Below are 20,477 nucleotides of genomic sequence, written 5' to 3'. Positions count from 1 at the left end.
CAGGTATGATATTTTCCTTTACAATCTCAACAAACTGATCACGATCTGCTCGAGATTGTTCATGGAACAATCCAAGAGCATGTAATAACTCATGAATAGAGCGACCTTCTTGGCCAAGACAGTTTGGTCCCTTACTGTCTGGTGGCTGAAGGGAAATTATTTGTGCTCCACCATGCTTCCCTACAAATGACCAGCACCTGTAAAAGTTTATTGTTGTTGTTTAAAATCTTCATGTTTATCATTTATTTTACTACTGGGACTCTGTAGTGCCCTAGAGACATACGTGAATTATTGATAGAGTATTGAGTCTTGGCTGTTGCTTAGACTAAATTGAACAGATATAACTAAAAGAATGCAAAGAATTAATGAAGGATTATTTTACCTAAAAAATTACTTTGAAAAGGCAAGTGATATAGAACCTTGGCATTTCAAGAAGCTTAAACTTCATATGACAGATCTGTAGCTCTAATTACTTATGTTACTTACCCTTTTGGGTATTTAATTGGCCATATAAGCAGATAATCTTTTTGTTTGCCATTCCAAGGCACAAATTTGACGCAAGTCATGAAATTCAAAATATTTATTGCTTTGTAAATTGTGATGTAATCATCTGGTTCTGAAACAAAGTGAAAAATCATTACTGTTATATTTGTCTCCATTACAGTTACGGTAACAGTTTATTCCTCAAATAACATAACATTTCAAAATGAAGATATACATATATTATTTAGGACTACTTATAACTCTTCAAAGTTCTTCCTATTAATCTGTCTTATGCAAAAAGCATTTTTTATGGTCTCCCACCATTTTCTTACAGCAATTTCGAATCATAAAAATTATACATACATATTGTTACATAAATACTCAAGCTTACATTCAATTTCCATTTTAATGTACCATGTAACAATCTACAAGCACTCCAGAAAAACAGCAAGTCCAATACAGAACCTCATCAAGACACCATCAAATGTAATTCCTGACATTACCAAGCAGACCCTGAAGAACTCTGTAAACTGGACTGCAGTTCCTTGTTGAAAGTTCTTGCACTTCCACATAACAACTGGATTTTCTTAGTTCTGCCTAACTTTGTGGATTATTCTGCATGCAGTCATGTTCTATAAATCCTTGCAAGTGGGTTGTAATGTACCAGACTAGTATACAACATGATCCTTGAGACTAGTGTATAACATGATATAAGGTGCATGTATACTAATTTTGTATACATAACAATTTTCAATACCTTGTATTTTGCAATCTTCATGGTATATGGATTTAGAAATTTTATTACACTTAAAAGAGCATGCTGTAGGGATGTCACAGTATTATTATGTTAAATGAAACTAATATTTGGAATATTTTAGAAGGTGACTTGATAACATGTAACTATCTTAAAAATATATCCAGTGTCCTGTAGTGAGATAACAGACTACAATAATTTTTTCAGCCATTATTCAAGATTTTGTGACAATATAAAACAAATATTCTGTTTATGTAAAATTTATTTCAATTTAAATATCTTAAACTTTATAAATATGTAACTTTTAATTATAAATTTATTTCATAATCATTTGAATAATGTTGTGTAAAATTTTAATTGTTGTTATTTTATTTATAGCATAATGGCAGCACCTGTCAAGTTAATCCATGTTAGCGACAAGTGTGTAGTAGTAAGCTCTACACTATATATGTACTCATCCCTGTTCAAAATTCTTAAATGCACACATCAAAAAAAGTTTTGCATCTCCTCAGTTCTGCGAGTTCCAGAACCTGTACAGAAAATTGGAATAGAGATCAACATAAACATCATTTCCACCCTTTTTATTGCTCATGAAAACCACATATTGCATATTGTACCTTCAAACAGTGAGACCCACAGAGGTGTTGGTCCAGATAGCTGTACACACCGGTACCTCTAATACCCAATAGCACGTCCTCTAGAATTGAAGCATGCCTGTATTCGTCATGGCATACTATCAACAAGTTCATCAGGATTGTCCCATTCCTCAACAGTGATTTGACGTAGATCCCTCAGAGTGGTTGGTAGGTCATGTCATCCATCAACAGACCTTTTCAATCTATCCCAGGCTTGATCAATAGGGTTCATGTCTGGAGAACATGCTGGCCACTCTAGTCGAGTGATGTCATTGTCCTGAAGGAAGTCATTCACGAGATGTGCACAATGGGAGCATGAATTGTTGTCAATGAAGATGAATGCCTTGCCAATAATCTGCCCATATGGTTGCACTATCAGTCGGAGGATGGCATTCACGTATCTTGCAGCCGTTACGGATCCTTCCACGACCACCAGCGCCATACGTTGGCACCACATAATGACACCAGTGTGTCTAAGGCTTTCAGCCTGACCCGGTTGCCTCCAAACACGTCTCCAACAATTGTGTGGTTGAAGGCGTATGTGACACTCATTAGTGAGGAGAACATGATGCCTATCCTGAATGATCCATTCAGCATGTTGTTGGGCCCATCTATACCGCACTGCATGGTGTCGTGGTTGCAGAGATGGACCTCAGTATGGATGTCGGGAATGAGGTTGCGCATCATGGAGTCTATTGCGCACAGTTTGAGTCATAACACAATGTCCTGTGACTGCACAAAAAGCATTATGCAACGTGGTGGCGTTGCTGTCTGCTGTCAGGGTTACTCCGAGCCATAATCTGTAGGTAATGATCATCCACTGCAGTAGTAGCCCTTGGGCGGCCTGAGCGAGGCATGTCATCGACAGTCCCTGTCTGTCTGTATCTCCTCCATGACCAGACATCACTTTTGTTCACTTCGAGATGTGGTTCACTTCGAGATGCCTGGACACTTCCCTTGTTGAGAGCCCTTCCTAGCACAAAGTAACAATGCAGACACAATCCAACTGTGGTATGACCATCCAGGCATGGTTGAACTACAGACGACACAAGCTGTGTACCTCCTTCCTGGTGGAATGACTGGAACTGATCCGCTGTCAGACCCCTCCATCTAATAGGTGCTGCTCATGCATGGTTGTTTACATTTTTGGGCAGGTTTAGTGATATCTCTGAACAGTGAAAGGAACGGTGTCTGTGATACAGTATCCACAGTCAACGTGTATCTTGAGGAGTTCTGGGAACCGGGGTGATGTAAAAGTTTTTTTTATGTGTGTAAATGAATTGTAAAAAGTTTGATACAATTTAATTGAAACTGGAATGAATAAACACAACATTAAGTGGAAATAACTGTCTGGCTATTATTTTAGATGAAACATTCATGTAGTATTTCCGTTGCACCCCAAAGGTACCTTATTCTACATTACCAGTCCAATATTTTATCTCTTAGTGATGTTCTTGGCTTTCTACACTGATAAAACCTCCTGGAAATCATGAACTAAATATCTGAATAATTCAAATAATGAACAATTATTACTTGGTATAATTGGATGGTAACTACAGAAGGTGAGTAATTATAAGTAATTAAATAAAGACAAAATTAAGATACCATCTTATGAAGCAGCAACAAAATGCTGAAACAAAGCTAACTTTTTGTAATAAAGAAGTAGGTTAGAGGAAATACAGTTATTCAAAGTTGCTGAAAGTTATCGAGGTCCAGAGGTCAAGTGAGGCACATCAGAATGGAACAAAAGGAAACTCAGCAATGAAGCCCCCTATTTTGTGAGATGAGAGGGTTCGCTAATTCTGAAAGCTGGTATTCGTTTAATCTTTTGCTCTATTCTGTGGCTAACATGATGTGGTAAATAGAAGAATTTTCTGTCATTGATTGTAGTTTCTTTTTGAAAATAATTTTTGTGTAACTGTGTAATTAGATAAATGTGGAATGTTAGACAGATAAACACAAAAGTGCATAAAGGCTGAAACTTATGTTGTGTGACTGATTTTTTAGGATACAAAGGAAGTACTCCACAAAAACCGTTTTCTAATCTCACTCCTAATAACTCATGTAACTTGTAAAATGAATGGCTACTAAGATACATTTTTTACTCATTTCTGAACAAACATAAACACTTATTTAACTGCATTTCCTTTGTTTCTGACCATTAGTTAATGCTATTATAAACATCAACCAGTTTGGGAAATGCACCCAGAGATAGTGAAGATTACAGATGCACTTTGAAGGGCCTATTAGATTTCAACATCTTTCCTGTAACATACAGCATACAGTGGGATAACTTATTATTTTTCTCTTGCTTTAGTTGTTTCTTTTTCTTTCCCTTTTACAATTCTCTTAAAATTTCATGACTACAATTTCTTGTGTTAGTTATCAAATAAGTAGATTTGTCTAATACCGTAAAGTGGGCTGATGTAATACGGAACAGTTCCATTTGTCCACAGCTTCTCAGGAAATACATCCCACCGTAGGCCAACACGCCAGTATTCATACATCTGTAAGCACAATGAAACTATAAATGTACACCAACAAAATTTCAATATTCGATGATGAAATGTTATTCTTTGTGAATGACATTATGTTTTTGAGATACTGCAGTGAATTGCATGAGAACAATGGATGACAAAAGATTTTACAAGCAACTCATAGCTTCAGAAAAGGAATAAACCTTTTGCTTTGTGATTTAAGTGCTTATTCTTTGACACTAAATTAAGAAAAGAAGGAATTCAAAGCAATTCTACAGTCAGTGACTGGAATACTGGGCAAGTGACAGAAAATGTGTTGCTCCAATGTACAGTATTAATAACAATGGTATCAAGTACATGGATAAGATTACAATTCAGTGTTCATTACTTATGCTTTGTGAAGCTCAAAACTGGGAAGCAAAACAGCAGAATGAGGTGAGAGGTACAACAGAGCAAAAAAAAGAATGAATGAAATGAGTAGACACAACTATTCATCACATGGGAGTGATTTTGACCTGTGGCTACAACATATGTAAATGGATAAGTGCTGTAGCACATTTTTTGACTAGAGTTTTTCCTCAGAGCATAATGCAGCACACACTTCACTGGTGAAACGAGATGTCTATTAAATGTAAGTTTCTATTTTGTTTTCTGTTTACTTTTTTTAATTACAATTGTTTCTCTTACCAAAATCTTCAATTTTTTTAATCTGTCACATGTGAAATATTTAGTTTACATTTTAGTTTATGATCTGTAAAATATCTTTATTCATCTTCATACATGTTTTCCATTACAGCAATCAGGGTGAAGTTATAGATAAGCCACCTACAATGTGGATTAAATACGCATGTGTGAACCCACTTTTCAATGGTTAAGAAACTGATGTGAAAAAACTACTGGCCAGTATCCCTGCTAACGACTTTTTTTTCATATACCTAGAGAAAGAGGTGCTCAGGAGATCTGTTGATCACCTGAACAGCCACAACAATCTGAATCAGTGTCAGTTTGGTTTACAGCAAGGATGATCAATTGATGATTCTTTTTTCTCCTTCACCACTCAAATTGTGCCATACTTAACAAAACATTAGCACCAATTGGATAACTAAGTGACCTATCCAATGCTTTTGCCTATATTAACCATGACATTATGCTAAGTCAAACAGAATTCTACGGATTAAGTGGAATAACCTGGACATGAATTAAGTCTTCATCTAAGACAGGTTCTGTCAACACTGGAGTGTCACAAAGCTTGGTACTGAGGCCCTTGATGTTTCTTATATTTATAAATGACTTCCCACTCTGTACCATAACAGTGAGCAAGTTCACCCTCTTTGCAGGTGATACTTCTCTCCTAGTGGTTAAAACAGAAGCAAGAAATGTGGAACTCCCTAACACCATATCTAATGATATCATCAACTGGTTTACCTGTAATGGACACACTCTGAATATAAAAAAACTCATTATATACAGTCTCTTGTGACACAAAAAGAACAAATGGACATAAATATAAAAATGATGGACAACAAATATAGCAAGTGGTTTCTACTAAGTTTTTAGTTCAAATGGTTCAAATGGCTCTGAGCACTATGGGTCTTAACATCTGAGGTCACCTAGAAATTAGAATTACTTAAACCTAACTCAGCTAAGGGCATCACACACATTTACACCCGAGACAGGATTCGAACCCGCGACCATAGTGGCCACGCAGTTCCAGACTGAAGTGCCTAGAACTGCTTGGCCACACCATCCGGCCTAAGTTCTTGGGTGTGTACATTGATTGCAAATAAATTGATCCTACTTTATACTAGATCTGGCAGAAAGACTACATTCTGCAGCTTTTGCCTTATGCATAATCTACATGTACACATACATTTACATGATTACTCTGCAATTCACAATTAAGTGGCTGGCAGAGGGTTCATTGAACCATCTGCAAGATATTTCTCTATTCTTCCACTCTCAAACAATGTGCGAGAAAAATGAACACTTAAATCTTTCCATGAGAGCTCTGATTTCTCTCATTTTATTATGATGATTATTCCTCCCTATGTAGGTGGGCACCAACAAAATACTTTCACACTCTGAGGAGAAGGGTTGTGATTGAAATTTCATGAGAAGATCCTGTCACAACAAAATATGCCTTTGGTTTAATTATTGCTGTCCCAATCCCATATCATATCGGTGGCACTCTCTCCCCTATTTCATGATAATACAAAATGAGCCATGCTTTTTTGAACTTTTTCATTGTCCTCCATCAATCCTATCTGATGCAGATCCCACACTGCATAACAATACTCCAGAAGAGGGTGGATAAGCATAGTGTAAGCAGTTTATTTAGTAGACCTGTTGCATTTTCTAAGTGTTCTGCCAACAAATCACAGTCTTTGGTTTGCTTGCCCCACTACATTATCTATGTGATTATTCCAATATAAGTTATTTGTAATTGTAATCCTTAAGTATTTAGTTGAATTTACAGCATTTACATTTGTGTTTTTATCCTGTAATTTAGCAGATTCCTTTTAGTACTCATGTGGATGACTTCACACTTTTCATTATTTAAAGTCAACTGCCACTTTTCACACCATACATATTTCTTGTCTAAATTGTTATGCAATTTGTGATGATGTAAATAAAATAGAAAGAAACTTCCACATGGGAAAAATATATTAAAAACAAAGATTCCAAGACTTACCAAGCGGGAAAGCGCCGGCAGACAGGCACATGAACAAAACACACAAACACACACACACAGAATTACGAGCTTTCGCAACTGGCAGTTGCTTCGTCAGGAAAGAGGGAAGGAGAGGGAAAAATGAAAGGATGTGGGTTTTAAGGGAGAGGGTAAGGAGTCATTTCAATCCCGGGAGCGGAAAGACTTCCCTTAGGGGAAAAAAAGGACAGGTGTACACTCGCGCACACACACACACACACACACACACACACACACACACACACACACACACACACACACACACACATATCCATCCGCACGTCTGTGTATGTGCGGATGGATATGTGTGTGTGTGTGTGTGTGTGTGTGTGTGTGTGTGTGTGTGTGTGTGTGTGTGTGTGCGCGAGTGTGCACCTGTCCTTTTTTTCCCCTAAGGGAAGTCTTTCCGCTCCCGGGATTGGAATGACTCCTTACCCTCTCCCCTAAAAACCCACATCCTTTCATTTTTCCCTCTCCTTCCCTCTTTCCTGACGAAGCAACTGCCAGTTGCGAAAGCTCGTAATTCTGTGTGTGTGTGTTTGTGTGTTTTGTTCATGTGCCTGTCTGCCGGCACTTTCCCGCTTGGTAAGTCTTGGAATTTTTGTTATGCAATTTGCTTTGACATCTGTTAATCTACAAATAAGAATGCCATCAGAGCTGCTTTTGTCTCATGTCATCATTATTTGGGGTAATCAGTCTCTAGCAGAAAAAATTTTCAGCACTCATAAGAGAGTTATACATATAATGATTGGTGTTCATCCAAGGCACTCTTGCAGGAATTGGTTCCAGAAACTGCATGTTTTTACAATGATGTCTCAGTACAGCTTCTCCCTCATTTGTTTTATTGGGAAAAACTACTACAATGGCCACAATACGAGGTCAAAACATGATTTTATAGTAACTAAACAGACTTTACCCTTGTGCAAAATGGAGTAAATTTCTCAGGCATAGAAGTTTTTAATGCTCTAATGAGATGCATCAGAAGTCTTGGTTTATGAACACTGAAATTCAGGAGAAAATTGAAAGAATACCTGTTGTGAAATTCATTCTACTCAGTTAATAATTTTTTTAGATTTAACTGAATGGATAAGAATGTAGTTTTCTTGTATACTTGGGATGTCCCACTTAGTGCAAGCGTAAATATAAATTACTTTTTGTCTTAAAGATATAATCATTTTCAAATATTAAGATATTAGTACCACAATGTCTCATAGTGTTTTCATAAATATGAATTGTGATGTCTTGTTGTGTTATGAACCACATTTATTTTCATAAGTTACAATATGACATTAGCTGGTATGAATATTATCATGAATCTATCATATTGTACTCTATATTACTCATTTCGTAAATTTTAAGGAAAATTCATCTTTATAAATGTTGTATGAACACTGACTTGTTTCTAGCAACTGCAATGCCATTGGGATCAATGGAACTCCCAACAAAATAAGATACATAAATAAGTTATTTCTTCTCCTCCCACAGCTGTTGCTCATTTATCTGGTGCCACTCGGCATTCCAAATTTTTAGGTCTTCGAGGATCTCCTTTTCCTAGCTGCCATGATACCTTTCTTGGTCTCTTCCCCAAAACGTTTCAGACAAAGTAAGCCTGATGGGTTGTGTGGGGAGCTGCCCTCTTCATAGGCCCATACCATTGCATTCGCTTCTGTTCAATGTTTTCCAGCAGTCTTCTTACTAACCCTAACTATTGTGTGATATCCTCAGTCTTTATTTTATCTATTTTTGTTTTTTGCAGATAAGAATGGAGGAAATTGATTTCTGTTACCTGGAGGAAATTATTATTCAGCCCAGATCCATTTCTGCTTATAATCCATATACTCATATAGGTGGATGGTATGTTTTGTATATGCTGATGTTAGAAGCTTGAAGCAAAGTTTCATCGAAAATATTTGACTTACTACATTACACAAGTTGGAAACTTAAAAGCTTGTACTGTGTTGCCAGTTCCTTGATGCCTGGTGTTGACTGAGGAAACCAAGTTATGCAAGTACTGGATATTGTCCATAATATTTATCTCATCATTTCCAATTCTTATATGGACTGTCGCACATTGTGTACTTAACACCAAACCAACTGCCTTGATTTTCCGGTTTTAACCCATTTCCTGAATTCTTCATGCCAAGGTTCTACCATGGTTTATATCCCCATTTGTCTCTCCAGAACATTACATTATCCACCAAAAATTAAGTTGTTAGTTGTTGGGCCCCTTCTTTTGAATAGTTTTAAAAGTATATCCAGTACAAAGGTAAGAGGAATGCTGAAAGATAACTTCCTTGTTGGATTCCACACTTTGTTACAAAGCAACCTGACTTCAGTTTTATACCTATACACAATCCTTGGTTTCACCATGTAATCATTTTACCAAATTTTGCTGTAGTTCAAAAGGTATTGCGGCCCTTTTTTCATTTTAAGGGAGATAACGCTGTTATGGATATGATACTCCTGTTGTTGATGAACTGCACAATTTTGATCACATAAAGTTAGATAGCCTGGCCTGGTAGGAAATGGATGAAGTGATATCTGAAATAAAAAAACAACCACTCTGCACATAGAGACATCAGACACCAATGGCTGTGAACAGTTCAAAACAAGATTTGGGAAGAAACTATAATACTTAAATAATGGAAGCAGGGAGTCATTACCTCATTATTTAAAAAGGGTACCAGTAAGAAGTACACTAACTGTTATCTCATGGACTAAATATCTATGACTCTGCCCTTCAAAAAAATATCTGTATTACTTGGAAACAAGTAGCAGCACCAGTCGCAATTTTATTTTCAAGCAGCATGACTGGTTTCAGCCACCAAGGCCATTTTGAAGTGATTATCTGAACAATATTGCAAAACAAAGTACAATTGGAATAAGTCATGTGAAAGAGAAAATAACAATGGACATCATCAAAACGAGACAGCATAGTAATGTAAACAGTGTCGTATTATCGACTCATTCGAAATTTAAGAAATTAACTTTAAAAAAACATAAGCTTGCAAGCCTAGTGTCATGAAGGTACACAGACGGGTTTGTGAGACATGTGAAGAGACAGTGCTTAAGTAGAGGAGGGGTGGGTACTAGGGAGAACATGAATAGGACTGGGAAGGTGGTCTGCTTTTAAAAGTAAAACAAAATACAAAAATGTAATGCATTTAAATGACTTACACGGCCACATGAGAGAAGGCATGATAAAAAGAAGTAATATGAAAAAAGTTAAGACAACAGATGCCGCTAGAGAACTTAAGATGAAAAAATTAAAAAAATTGCCAAGCTTGGAAAGCTAGCCATGACACACAAGTAAATCATAATGTTTATATCTGTGGGCAAACAAAATTACTCAATTTACTATTGTGATTTGTTTTTGTGACGTTTACACTTGCTTCATTTTTCTACTTCTACCTTGTTTTACAATGTTGTTCAGATAATCATTGAAAATGGTCTTGGTGACTGCAACCAGCCATGGCATTTGAAAATAAAATCAGCTGGTGCTATTTTCATTTCAGTGTAATTACTATAGTTGTGGATGCTGAACCACCATTTTCAACATGCTGGACAAAAAATGTCAATATTGAAATACAGGGTAAATATAAAGTGTGTGAAACATTTCAAAAAATCAGTACAGATAAACAGTACAAGAACAATACAACAAATGATGCAGTATCTCAAAGGCAGATAAGAACGTTTATAATTGTTCTATGTGTTCATCCTTTGTTATACGGCACAGACGTAACTGATAGACAATTTCTGCTCAAACCTGACCCATGACATCAGGAGTGATGGTAAGATCTGTGATGTGGTGTTGCAAATCATTGACATTCTGTGGTAGCGGTGGAACATAAACACTCTTTTTTATTAACTGTACAAGAAAAAAATCACAAAGAATCAAGTCCAGTGAGTGTGGTGGCCACTTGAGTACTGCCAGATCAGTGGCCACAACCACAATCTCCTCAAATTTCTTGTACAACTGCACTATGCTGTTGTAAACTGCCTGTGTCTTGTGAAATTTGCCATAGAAAGCTCTTTGCTCACTCACTATTGATTGGCAATGGGCAAATTCTAGCACAAAAAAGGGTTTCCCTGCCTAGTGCACCACCCTTTTCAGCAACTATCATTGGTGGCATCATGTCTAAAAAAAATTTGGGAGTTTATCCTTCATCTAATGTATCATCTGTTACATTATGCTTAGCTATTTATCTATACTAATGTTTCATGCATTCTGCAATTAACCTGTTCAGTCAGTTTCATTGTTAGTTGCATTTTGCACTTTTCAAATTGACTTTTTATTTTTACTCTTTTGCAGGAATGTATTAATGACAAATACATTATTCTTCTCAACAAATTCTACTAATAAGTGAACTTCGTCATTTCTGCTGTTGCAACAAAAGTATTCTACTGAAATCCATTCTTCAGTTTTTGTCCTACTTATGCACCAAATTCCCTCTTTATTAGTAGGACTGATCAGTTTCTGTAACTCTTTGCAGAAGTCTCCAACCTTCATTTGAATTTGATGTTTTTGATGTGCAGACTTGAATGTTTTCCTTGGAGTAGGACCTGTCTTTAACAACAACTTCAAAAAAGGCAATGAGCCCTGTAATAAAACCTGCATACTGATTTTATTTTATCTTGTCTTCATTTTTTGCCACACCTATGGTTACCCAGATATATCTTATTTTATGATATTTAATTTCTCTTCCAACTCTACTTTTAATGTTTTGTAAGTTATTGTCCCTACATAAGAAGAAGTACAAGTACTTGGAATTCTAAGCTGTATGTTATTGTTTATCCAAACTTTCTGCAGCAAGGTGTGTGTGTAGATGTAGCTGGGCATGCTCAACAGCATAAAGCCATTACTCGAGACCCTTCCGTCCACTGCTCCTGTTATTCATTCACCAGGGCTGCAGTAGTTACTCACATATAACTGTAGCATCTTCAGTAAGCCTATCTATGGAACGCTACCCTGCCAGGGTCTGAAGAGATTGGAGAGAAAAGTGAACATTGCTAAACCTAAGCAGAACTATTCTCACAGCAGTGTCGGCAGTTGTCTGAGTGTGTTTGCACCTTCTGTTTATAATTATTTGACCTCAGATTTTTAGTCATACTTTAAAATATTTATGATGACATTTATTCCAGGTGAATTCTAATAAAAATAACAAAAAGATAAGTAAATAGATACATACAGGGCATTTTAGACCCATGTTCAGATACTTCTTATTGGAAATAGTTTTTGATGTATTTGGAGTAAAATGGGTTTTACACAATCAAACAATGCAGGGAACATAGATTGTTTCTTACCATAAAGAAGACACTAAGTTACATACAGGCACAATTTAAAGCTACGGTCGCAGGTTCGAATCCTGCATCGGGCATGGGTGTGTGTGATGTCCTTAGGTTAGTTAGGTTTAAGTAGTTCTAAGTTCTAGGGGACTGATGACCTCAGAAGTTAAGTCCCATAGTGCTCAGAGCCATTTTGAACCACAATTAAAAGGTGCTTACATAAAGCTTTTGACCAAAATCTTCATCAGCAAAAGAGACGCACCCATCATTCATACACAGAAGCAAGCGCAGCCCATTCACACTTAACCACCGACTCGAGCAACTTGGGGCCACAATGCAATTGTCATGTGGAATAGAAGCAGCAATCTGGAGGAGACAGAGAAGGGGAAAGGATAATAGTCTATGGGTTGGGAGAGAGTGGAACACTGTCTGACAAAGTGTGTAGGGACTAGAATGCCAACCAGCTTAGTGTCAGGAGGTTACGGGGTAAGGAGATGGAGAAAAAAAAGGAAAAAAAAAAGGAGAGGATCAGGGAAACAGGTGGGTGCATTGGCAGTAGGTGACAAAGAGGGTGGGAGACAAGAATGCGGAGAAGATGATAGGGCTGAGGGGGTGTAAATTGTTGGGTGGGAATATGAGGACAGTATGTTACCATAGGTTGAGGCTAGGATAATTACAGGACTGGAGAATGTATATCTCCAACCTGAGCAGTTCAGAAAAGCTGATGGTGGGCAGGACGATCCAGATGGGTTGGATAGTGAAGCTTCATTGAAATCAAGCATATTATGTTCAGCTGCATGTTGTGACATAGGGTGATCTTTGCTCTTGGCCACAGTTTGGTGTTGGTCACTCATCCTGGTGGTCAGCTGGTTGGTAGTCATACCAATATAAAAAGCTGTGCAATGATTGCAGCAGAGCTGGTAAATGACATGGATGCTTTCACAGGTGGCCTGGCCCCTGATGGGTAGGATAAACCTATGACAGGACTAGAATAGGAAGTGCTGGGTGGGTGGATTGGTCATTCACAAGGATACAATCCTTCTGGCTCAAATGGTTCAAATGGCTCTGAGCACTATGGGACTTAACATCTTAGGTCGCCAGTCCCCTAGAACTTAGAACTACTAAAACCTAACTAACCTAAGGACATCACACAACACCCAGCCATCACGAGGCAGAGAAAAATCCTTGTGGCAAGGGGTGGGATTGGGAGTAGCATAGGGGTGAACTAAGATGTTGTGGAAGTTGGATGGAAGTTTTGAAAATAATTACAATTGGTAGAATTAAAGCAATTTCTACATCAAAGATGAGAAATAATACTACTTAAGGGGGATGAGAAGGATCTTGTGTGGGATCCTCATTTCTGGGCACGATGCCAGGTAATCAAAGCCCTGGCGAAGGATGTGGTTCAGTTGTTTCAGTCAACAGTGTGCTCGGTGACAAAGGGGCATGCTTTGTGGCTGGTTCTTGGGGATGGTGGGAGAATTGTGGGTGTGCGGGGAAATGGCAGTAGAGATCTGCATGCAGACTAGGTCTGACGGTAGTGCTTGTCTGTGAAGACTTTTGTGTTGGTGAGACCCTTAGCATAGTGGGCAAGGGAGTTCTTGTCAAATGGTTCAAATGGCTCTGAGCACTATGGGACTTAACATCCGCGGTCATCAGTCCCCTAGAACTTAGAACTACTTAAACCTAACTAACCTAAGGACATCACACACATCCATGCCCAAGGCAGGATTCGAACCTGCGACCGTAGCAGTCGCGCGGTTCCGGCCGGCGAGTTCTTGTCACAGCAGTACCTGTCCCCAAGTGGACAGGTGTATGGAAAATATTTTTTGCTGTGAAAAGGATGACACTGTTGAAATGCAGGTACTATTGGTAGTTGGTAGGTTTAATGAAGACAGAGGCTTGGATGGAGCCATCAAAGAAGAGGAGGTCAACAACTAGGAAGGTGGCAAACTGGATTGAGGGGGACCAGGTGAATTGAATGGGAGAGAAGGTATTGAGGTTGTGAAGGAATGAAGATAGGATGTTTTGGCCTTAAGTCCAGATCATGAAGATATAATCTATGAGCTTGAGCCAGAATAGAGGTTGGCTAGGAAGGCCTCCTCTAGATGGTCCATAAATGGGTTGTCACATAAGGGTGCCATGTGTGTGCCAATGGCTGTGCCACAGAATTGTTTGTATACCTTCCCTTCGAAGGAGAAATAGTTGTGGGTTCGGATAAAGTTAGTAAGGTGTATGACAGTCTACTGCAACCTCAGAGCACCACTATCTAACTCCTATCCTACCCACAGCTTTCTTCCTCATCCACCCCACATAGTGCCAAAATGCTGCTTAATTGACCTTTTCAACTTGCCACATTTCCCAAAATCCCGTACCAATGCTCCACTAAATGCGGAGCAGAAACATTCTCGTAACACTGTTAACGTTTCCACCAAAACCATCAGTTCTGTAGAAATTTCAGTCCTATCCAAACCACTCATCTTTAGCCCTGCACCCAGGTTTAACTGTGCTGATCCCTGCAATGGAAGCACTTATTTGCTATCAGTCCCTCCAACCAAAATCAATCTAATTCCAAAATTGAACTCTGTCCCTTCCACTTCATACCACCACCAAACTGTGATCCTTGCCCCTCCCACCTAACCACTCTTTGGTCACCTTCCAGGAATTCCCCCATCATTCTTCTTCAGGTCCCTCATAACACCAACATTTCAGCAACCTGATCTAGTCATCCAACCTGCACACAAAGGTTCCAACAATGTTGTTATGAACTGCAGAGACTTCCTGACAAAAGGCCCCTGCCAATCATTCAAGAGTAGACTCCCATATTTGTAAAAATAAAGTACTAACAAAATGTCAGTTTGGTTTTCAGAAAGGCTTTTCAACAGAAAATGCTATACACGCTTTCACTGATCAAATATTAAATGCTCTGAATAACCGGACATCACCCATTGGTATTTTCTGTGATCTCTCAAAGGCCTTTGATTGTGTAAATCATGGACTTCTTTTAGATAAGCTAAATCATTATGGTTTGAGGGAGGCAGTGCACAAATCGTTTAATTCATACTTAACTGGAAGAATGCAGAAAGTTGAAATAAGTTGTTCATGTAATGTTAAAACAACAGGTGATTCTTCAAACTGGGGGGCTATCAAGTACGGGGTCCCACAGGGTTCGGTCTTAGGTCCTTTACTGTTCTTGATATACATTAATGACTCACCATTCCACATTGATGAAGATGCAAAGTTAGTTCTTTTTGCTGATGATACAGTATAGTAATAACATCCAAAAACCAAGAACTAAGTGATGTAATTATAAATGATGTTTTTCACACCATTATTAAGTGGTTCTCAGCAAACGGACTCTCTTTAAATTTTGATAAAACACAGTATATACAGTTCCGTACAGTAAATAGCTTAACTACAGTAATAAATATAGACTTTGAACAGAAGTCTGTAGCTAAGGTAGAATTTTCAAAATTTTTAGGTGTATCCATTGATGAGAGGTTAAACTGGAAGCAACACATTGATGGTCTGCTGAAACGTCTGAGTTCAGCTACGTATGCTATTAAGGTTATTGCAAATTTTGGTGATAAGAATCTCAGTAAATTAGCTTACTATGCCTACTTTCATTCACTGCTTTCGTATGGCATCATATTCTGGGGTAATTCATCTTTGAGTAGAAAATTATTCATTGCTCAAAAACGTGTAATCAGGATAATTGCTGGAGCCCACCCACGGTCATTCTGCAGACATCTATTTAAGGATCTAGGGATCCTCACAGTAACCTCATAGTATATATATTCACTTATGAAATTTGTTGTTAATAATCCAACCCAATTCAAAAGTAATAGCAATGTGCATAGCTATAATACCAGGAGAAAGGATTATCTGCACCATGCAGGATTAAATCTGACTTTGGCACAGAAAGGGGTAAATAATGCTGCCACAAGAGTCTTTGGTCACCTACCAAACAGCATCAAAAGCCTGACAGATAGTCAGCCAACATTTAAAAATAAATTAAAAGAATTTCTAGATGACAACTCCTTCTACTCATTGGCTGAACTTTTAGATATAAATTAAGAGAAAAAAAAACTAACTTAAACATTAGTGCTATGCAATATTTTGTGTATTGTAATATCTCGTACAGACATCTTTTATTAACCTGACACGTTCCACATCATTATGAAGTGTCGTATTCATGACCTATGGCACAAGTATTAATCTAATCTAATCTCTAATCCTCCATCTATAAACTCTGCCAGAGTGATCCCATCCCAGAAGTCCAACCCAACCTCCAATCCCTGCTTAAAACCTTAGGTGCTTCCCAGGGCCTCTCACCTTAATCCATTTCCCTCCTCACCCCCATGACACCCTGCACGCCCACCCTCTACAGGCTCCCCAAGATCCACAAACACAACAGTCTAGGATGCTCCATTGTGGCTGGTTATTGTGCCCCCACTAAAGAATTTTATCCCGCATTGACCAACACCTCCAACCAATTGCTTGTAATCTCGCCTCCTACATCAAAGATACCAACCACTTCCTTCATTGACTCTCCTCCATCCACATTGCTTTAGCTCCTGGATGCCTACTCATCACTGTTGATGCCTCCTCCATGTACACCAACATCCCTCATGACCATGGTCTTACAATTATTGAACATTATCTGACCCAACATCCTTCAGACTCCAAACCCACTAGGTCATTCCTCATACACTTTACCATAACCCACAACTACTTCTCCTTTTAAAGGAAGGTATACAAACAAATCTGTGACACAGCCATCGGTGCACCTGTAAAGCACCCTCCTATGCCAGCCTGTTTATAGGCCATCTAGGAGAGACCTTTCTAGCCTCCCAAAATGCCAAACCACTATTCTGGTTCAGGTTTGCTGATCATATCTTTGTAGTCTGGACTCAGGGCCAAGATATCCTGTCTTCATTTCTTCAAAACCTCAACACCTTCTCTCCCATCCACTTCACCTGGTCCTCCTCAACCCAGCATGCCACCTCCCTAGATGTTGACCTCCTCCTCTCTGATTGCTCCACCCACACTTCTGTCCACATTAAACCCACCAACTACCAACAGTACCTGCATTTAAATAGCTGTCATCCCTTTCGCACCAAAACATCCCTCCCTCACAGCCTGGCTACCCCAGGAACGACACGCCTGCTGCAACAAGAACTCCCCTCCCCAGTATGCTGAGGGTCTCACCAATACTTTCACATACAGGCACTATACCCCAGACCTATTCCACGAGCAAATCTACAATATTGCAGTCCCTTTGTTATTCTGATTTTGACGAAAAGTCCCTTTGGTCGTGAATGGTTTATGACATATGGAAGTTTGGGTCTGGCTGTGAGTACATGGATAGCCAAATGGTAAGGTGACCGCTCACGATAAGTGGGAAATCTGGGTTCGATTCCCAGTCTGGCACAAATTTTCATTGTCATCACACCATTCTACAGCTGATGGTAATCATTATTCACAACTGTAAATTCAACTGATGTGCAAACAAATCTCTCCTGTCATTTCTCCTCACACCTACAATTCTCCCACCATCCCCAAGAACCAGCTACAAAGGAGTGTCCCCTTTGTTATCCAGCAAACCCTGGACTGAAACAACTGAACCACATCCTTTGTCAAGTCTTTAATTACTTATCATCTTGCCCTGTAGTGACGTACATCATACCCAAGATCCTTTCCACCCCTACTAAAGTGGTGTTGCACTGTCCACACAACCACAAAGACCACCCCTATGCCACTCCTAATCACAGCCCTTCACCACAAGGATCATGTCCCTGTGGAAAACCGAGGTGCAAGATCTAACCAATACACCTATACAGCTCTTCCTATTCCAGTCCTGTCACAGGTTTCTCCTATTCCACCAGGGGTTGGGCCACCTGTGAAAGCAGCTGTGTCATTTACCAGCTCTGCTGCAATCATTTCACAACTTCTTATATTGGTATGACTACCAACCAGGTGTTCACCAGGATGAACAGCCACTGCCAAACTGTGCCCAACAGCAAAGTAGACCATCCTGTGGCACAACATGCAGCTGAACATAGCAAGCTTGATTTCAATGGATGCTTCACTGCCTATGTCTTCGGGTCCTTCCATCCACCACCAGTTTTTCTGAGCTGCACAGATGGGATTTATCCTTACAACATATTCTCCACTCTTATATTTATCTCAGGCTCAACCTACAGTAACATAACGTCCCCACACCCCTCACCCGACAGTTTCCACCCCTTTAGTCTATCATCTGCCACCAGTTCTCATCTCCCACCCTCTTTGACTGCCACCCACTGCCAATGTACCTGCCCGTCTTTCCCCACTTCCCTCCTCTTTCAGTCCATTTTTTCCCCATCCCCTTGCCTCACAATCGGCTGATGTTGAGCCTGTTGGTATTCTGACACTCGTGCCGGACAGCATTCCACTCTCCTCCTACCCACACACTACTATCTTTTACCCTTTCCTATCCCCTCCAGATTACTGCTTTTATCCTATATGACACTTGCATTGTGGCCAAAGTGACGGAGTTGACCATGATGTGTGCATAAGATGTGCTTGCTTGTGTGTATGGATGGTGTGTGTGTCCCTTTGGCTGAAAGTTTTACGTAAGTATCTTTTAATTGTACCTGAATTCAACTTCATGTGTCTTCTTAACAGTATGTAGCTACCTATGTTTCTCCTATATTTGTTTTACACAAACTGATATGAGTGAAGAGAATGATCTACCTTGTACTGCAAAAATACTGGAAAGAATAAAACTAACTCATCTTCAAAATTTCAAAACAAAAATGAGGAAAAATAATCCAGTTGAAAACAGCTTTGAAAATGGAACAACATATTTGCCAGAAAAATTCTTTTCATTTTCTGCTGTTTTGGTGATACAATCAGAAAACTCTTCCTGACTATGCTTCTTGCCACACTAAGCCCTCAACCAAAGAAAGTGAGTGGGAACTGTTGACACTAGGTAGCACAACTTCCATTTACTCACTTTTAGTGCCATCCCACCCATCTAACTAGAGGTGCTCTGACAGTACATTGTCGCAGGTTTCTATGGTGGTCTTCAATTTTCTTACATTCTTGGTTCAATAATCATACAGGGTGGGGAAAAATTATGTCACGAAGTTTTAACCCTGGATAGCTGATGCCAGTAGGAACCAAAATCACTAATTTTGTATGAGTTGACAATACACTATTGGCCGCAGGATTGCCATGTTGCTGGACGCTCTGAACAACGCATGACTGTGAATACTTTGCCTGCTGGAGATTGCAATGTATCCAAGGTGGCCTACACACTTGGTGGCAGGGTGCCACCCTTCCACACTGGTGGCCTGGGGGCGAATTTGCCGGGGTTCCGACACATCCATTGTAAAAGGTTTTCAGAAATTACTGCAACCAGTCGCCTTTTATGTAGATGTATTTTATTTAACCATGACCGGTTTCGAGCTGCCTAGCAACTCATCATCAGATGGTATATACATTTAGTGCTTTTTTGTACCCATTGTGTGGGTGGTTGAGTATCTGTGGCTAGACAGAAACGAGAACAAATAATCGCTACATGTGGTACAGTAACACGAAATATTTACAGCATAATTTATGTTTAACGTATAAGAGCAAATAATCACTACATGTGGTACAGTTACACGAAATATTTACAGTTTAATTTACGTTTTGAGGTGTTACTTACAGATAAATCTTTCTGCAGGTATATATATATAAAGGAGAGGGGGGGGGGGGGTTGAGAGGGTGATGTGGAGAGAGAAGAGAGCTGAAAGGGGGGGGGGGGGCAGAAGTGGTACAAGCTTTTATGTGTGTGTGTGTGGGGGGGGGGGGGGGGGCATTTTGTTTCTGAATGACTGTTTAGTTTTTTAAGTTCAAAGAATCCTTAAAATTCTGAAAGAAGGAGTTATTCGCCAATTCTGTCTGCTCATTTAAAATGGTATGTGGGGAATTATGTTTGTGGGTAAAAATCTCTAATTGTTCGAGAAGATCCATCTTGAATCCCTTGTCTACAGTGTGTAGGATTTGAAGGTTAGTTTTAATGTCTGTTATGGAATGTTTATTATCTGCTAGATGGGTAGCAAAAGTGGATCTATTTAAGTTGTTTAGGCGAAGTGCATCAG

At 39.1% G+C, this 20,477-nt stretch overlaps 1 protein-coding gene across 1 annotated transcript in view; it reads right to left on the bottom strand.

The window, feature by feature from the left end:
* Positions 1-20,477, bottom strand: part of LOC126355159 (hatching enzyme 1.2-like) — an 83,285-nt gene that overhangs the window by 17,605 nt on the left and 45,203 nt on the right. The window contains exons 4-6 of the mRNA XM_050005367.1: positions 4,283-4,379; positions 487-616; positions 1-197 (exon numbers count right to left, since the gene is read on the bottom strand). Coding sequence (XP_049861324.1) covers positions 1-197; positions 487-616; positions 4,283-4,379 — 424 coding nt within the window. The remainder of the gene's footprint in view (positions 198-486; positions 617-4,282; positions 4,380-20,477) is intronic.

Source organism: Schistocerca gregaria, chromosome 3 (genome assembly GCF_023897955.1).
Source record: "Schistocerca gregaria isolate iqSchGreg1 chromosome 3, iqSchGreg1.2, whole genome shotgun sequence".
In the NCBI taxonomy this organism is placed as follows: Eukaryota; Metazoa; Arthropoda; class Insecta; order Orthoptera; family Acrididae; genus Schistocerca; species Schistocerca gregaria.
The sequence above is the reverse complement of the archived record's forward strand: the minus strand, read 5'-3'. Positions and strand labels throughout refer to the sequence as shown.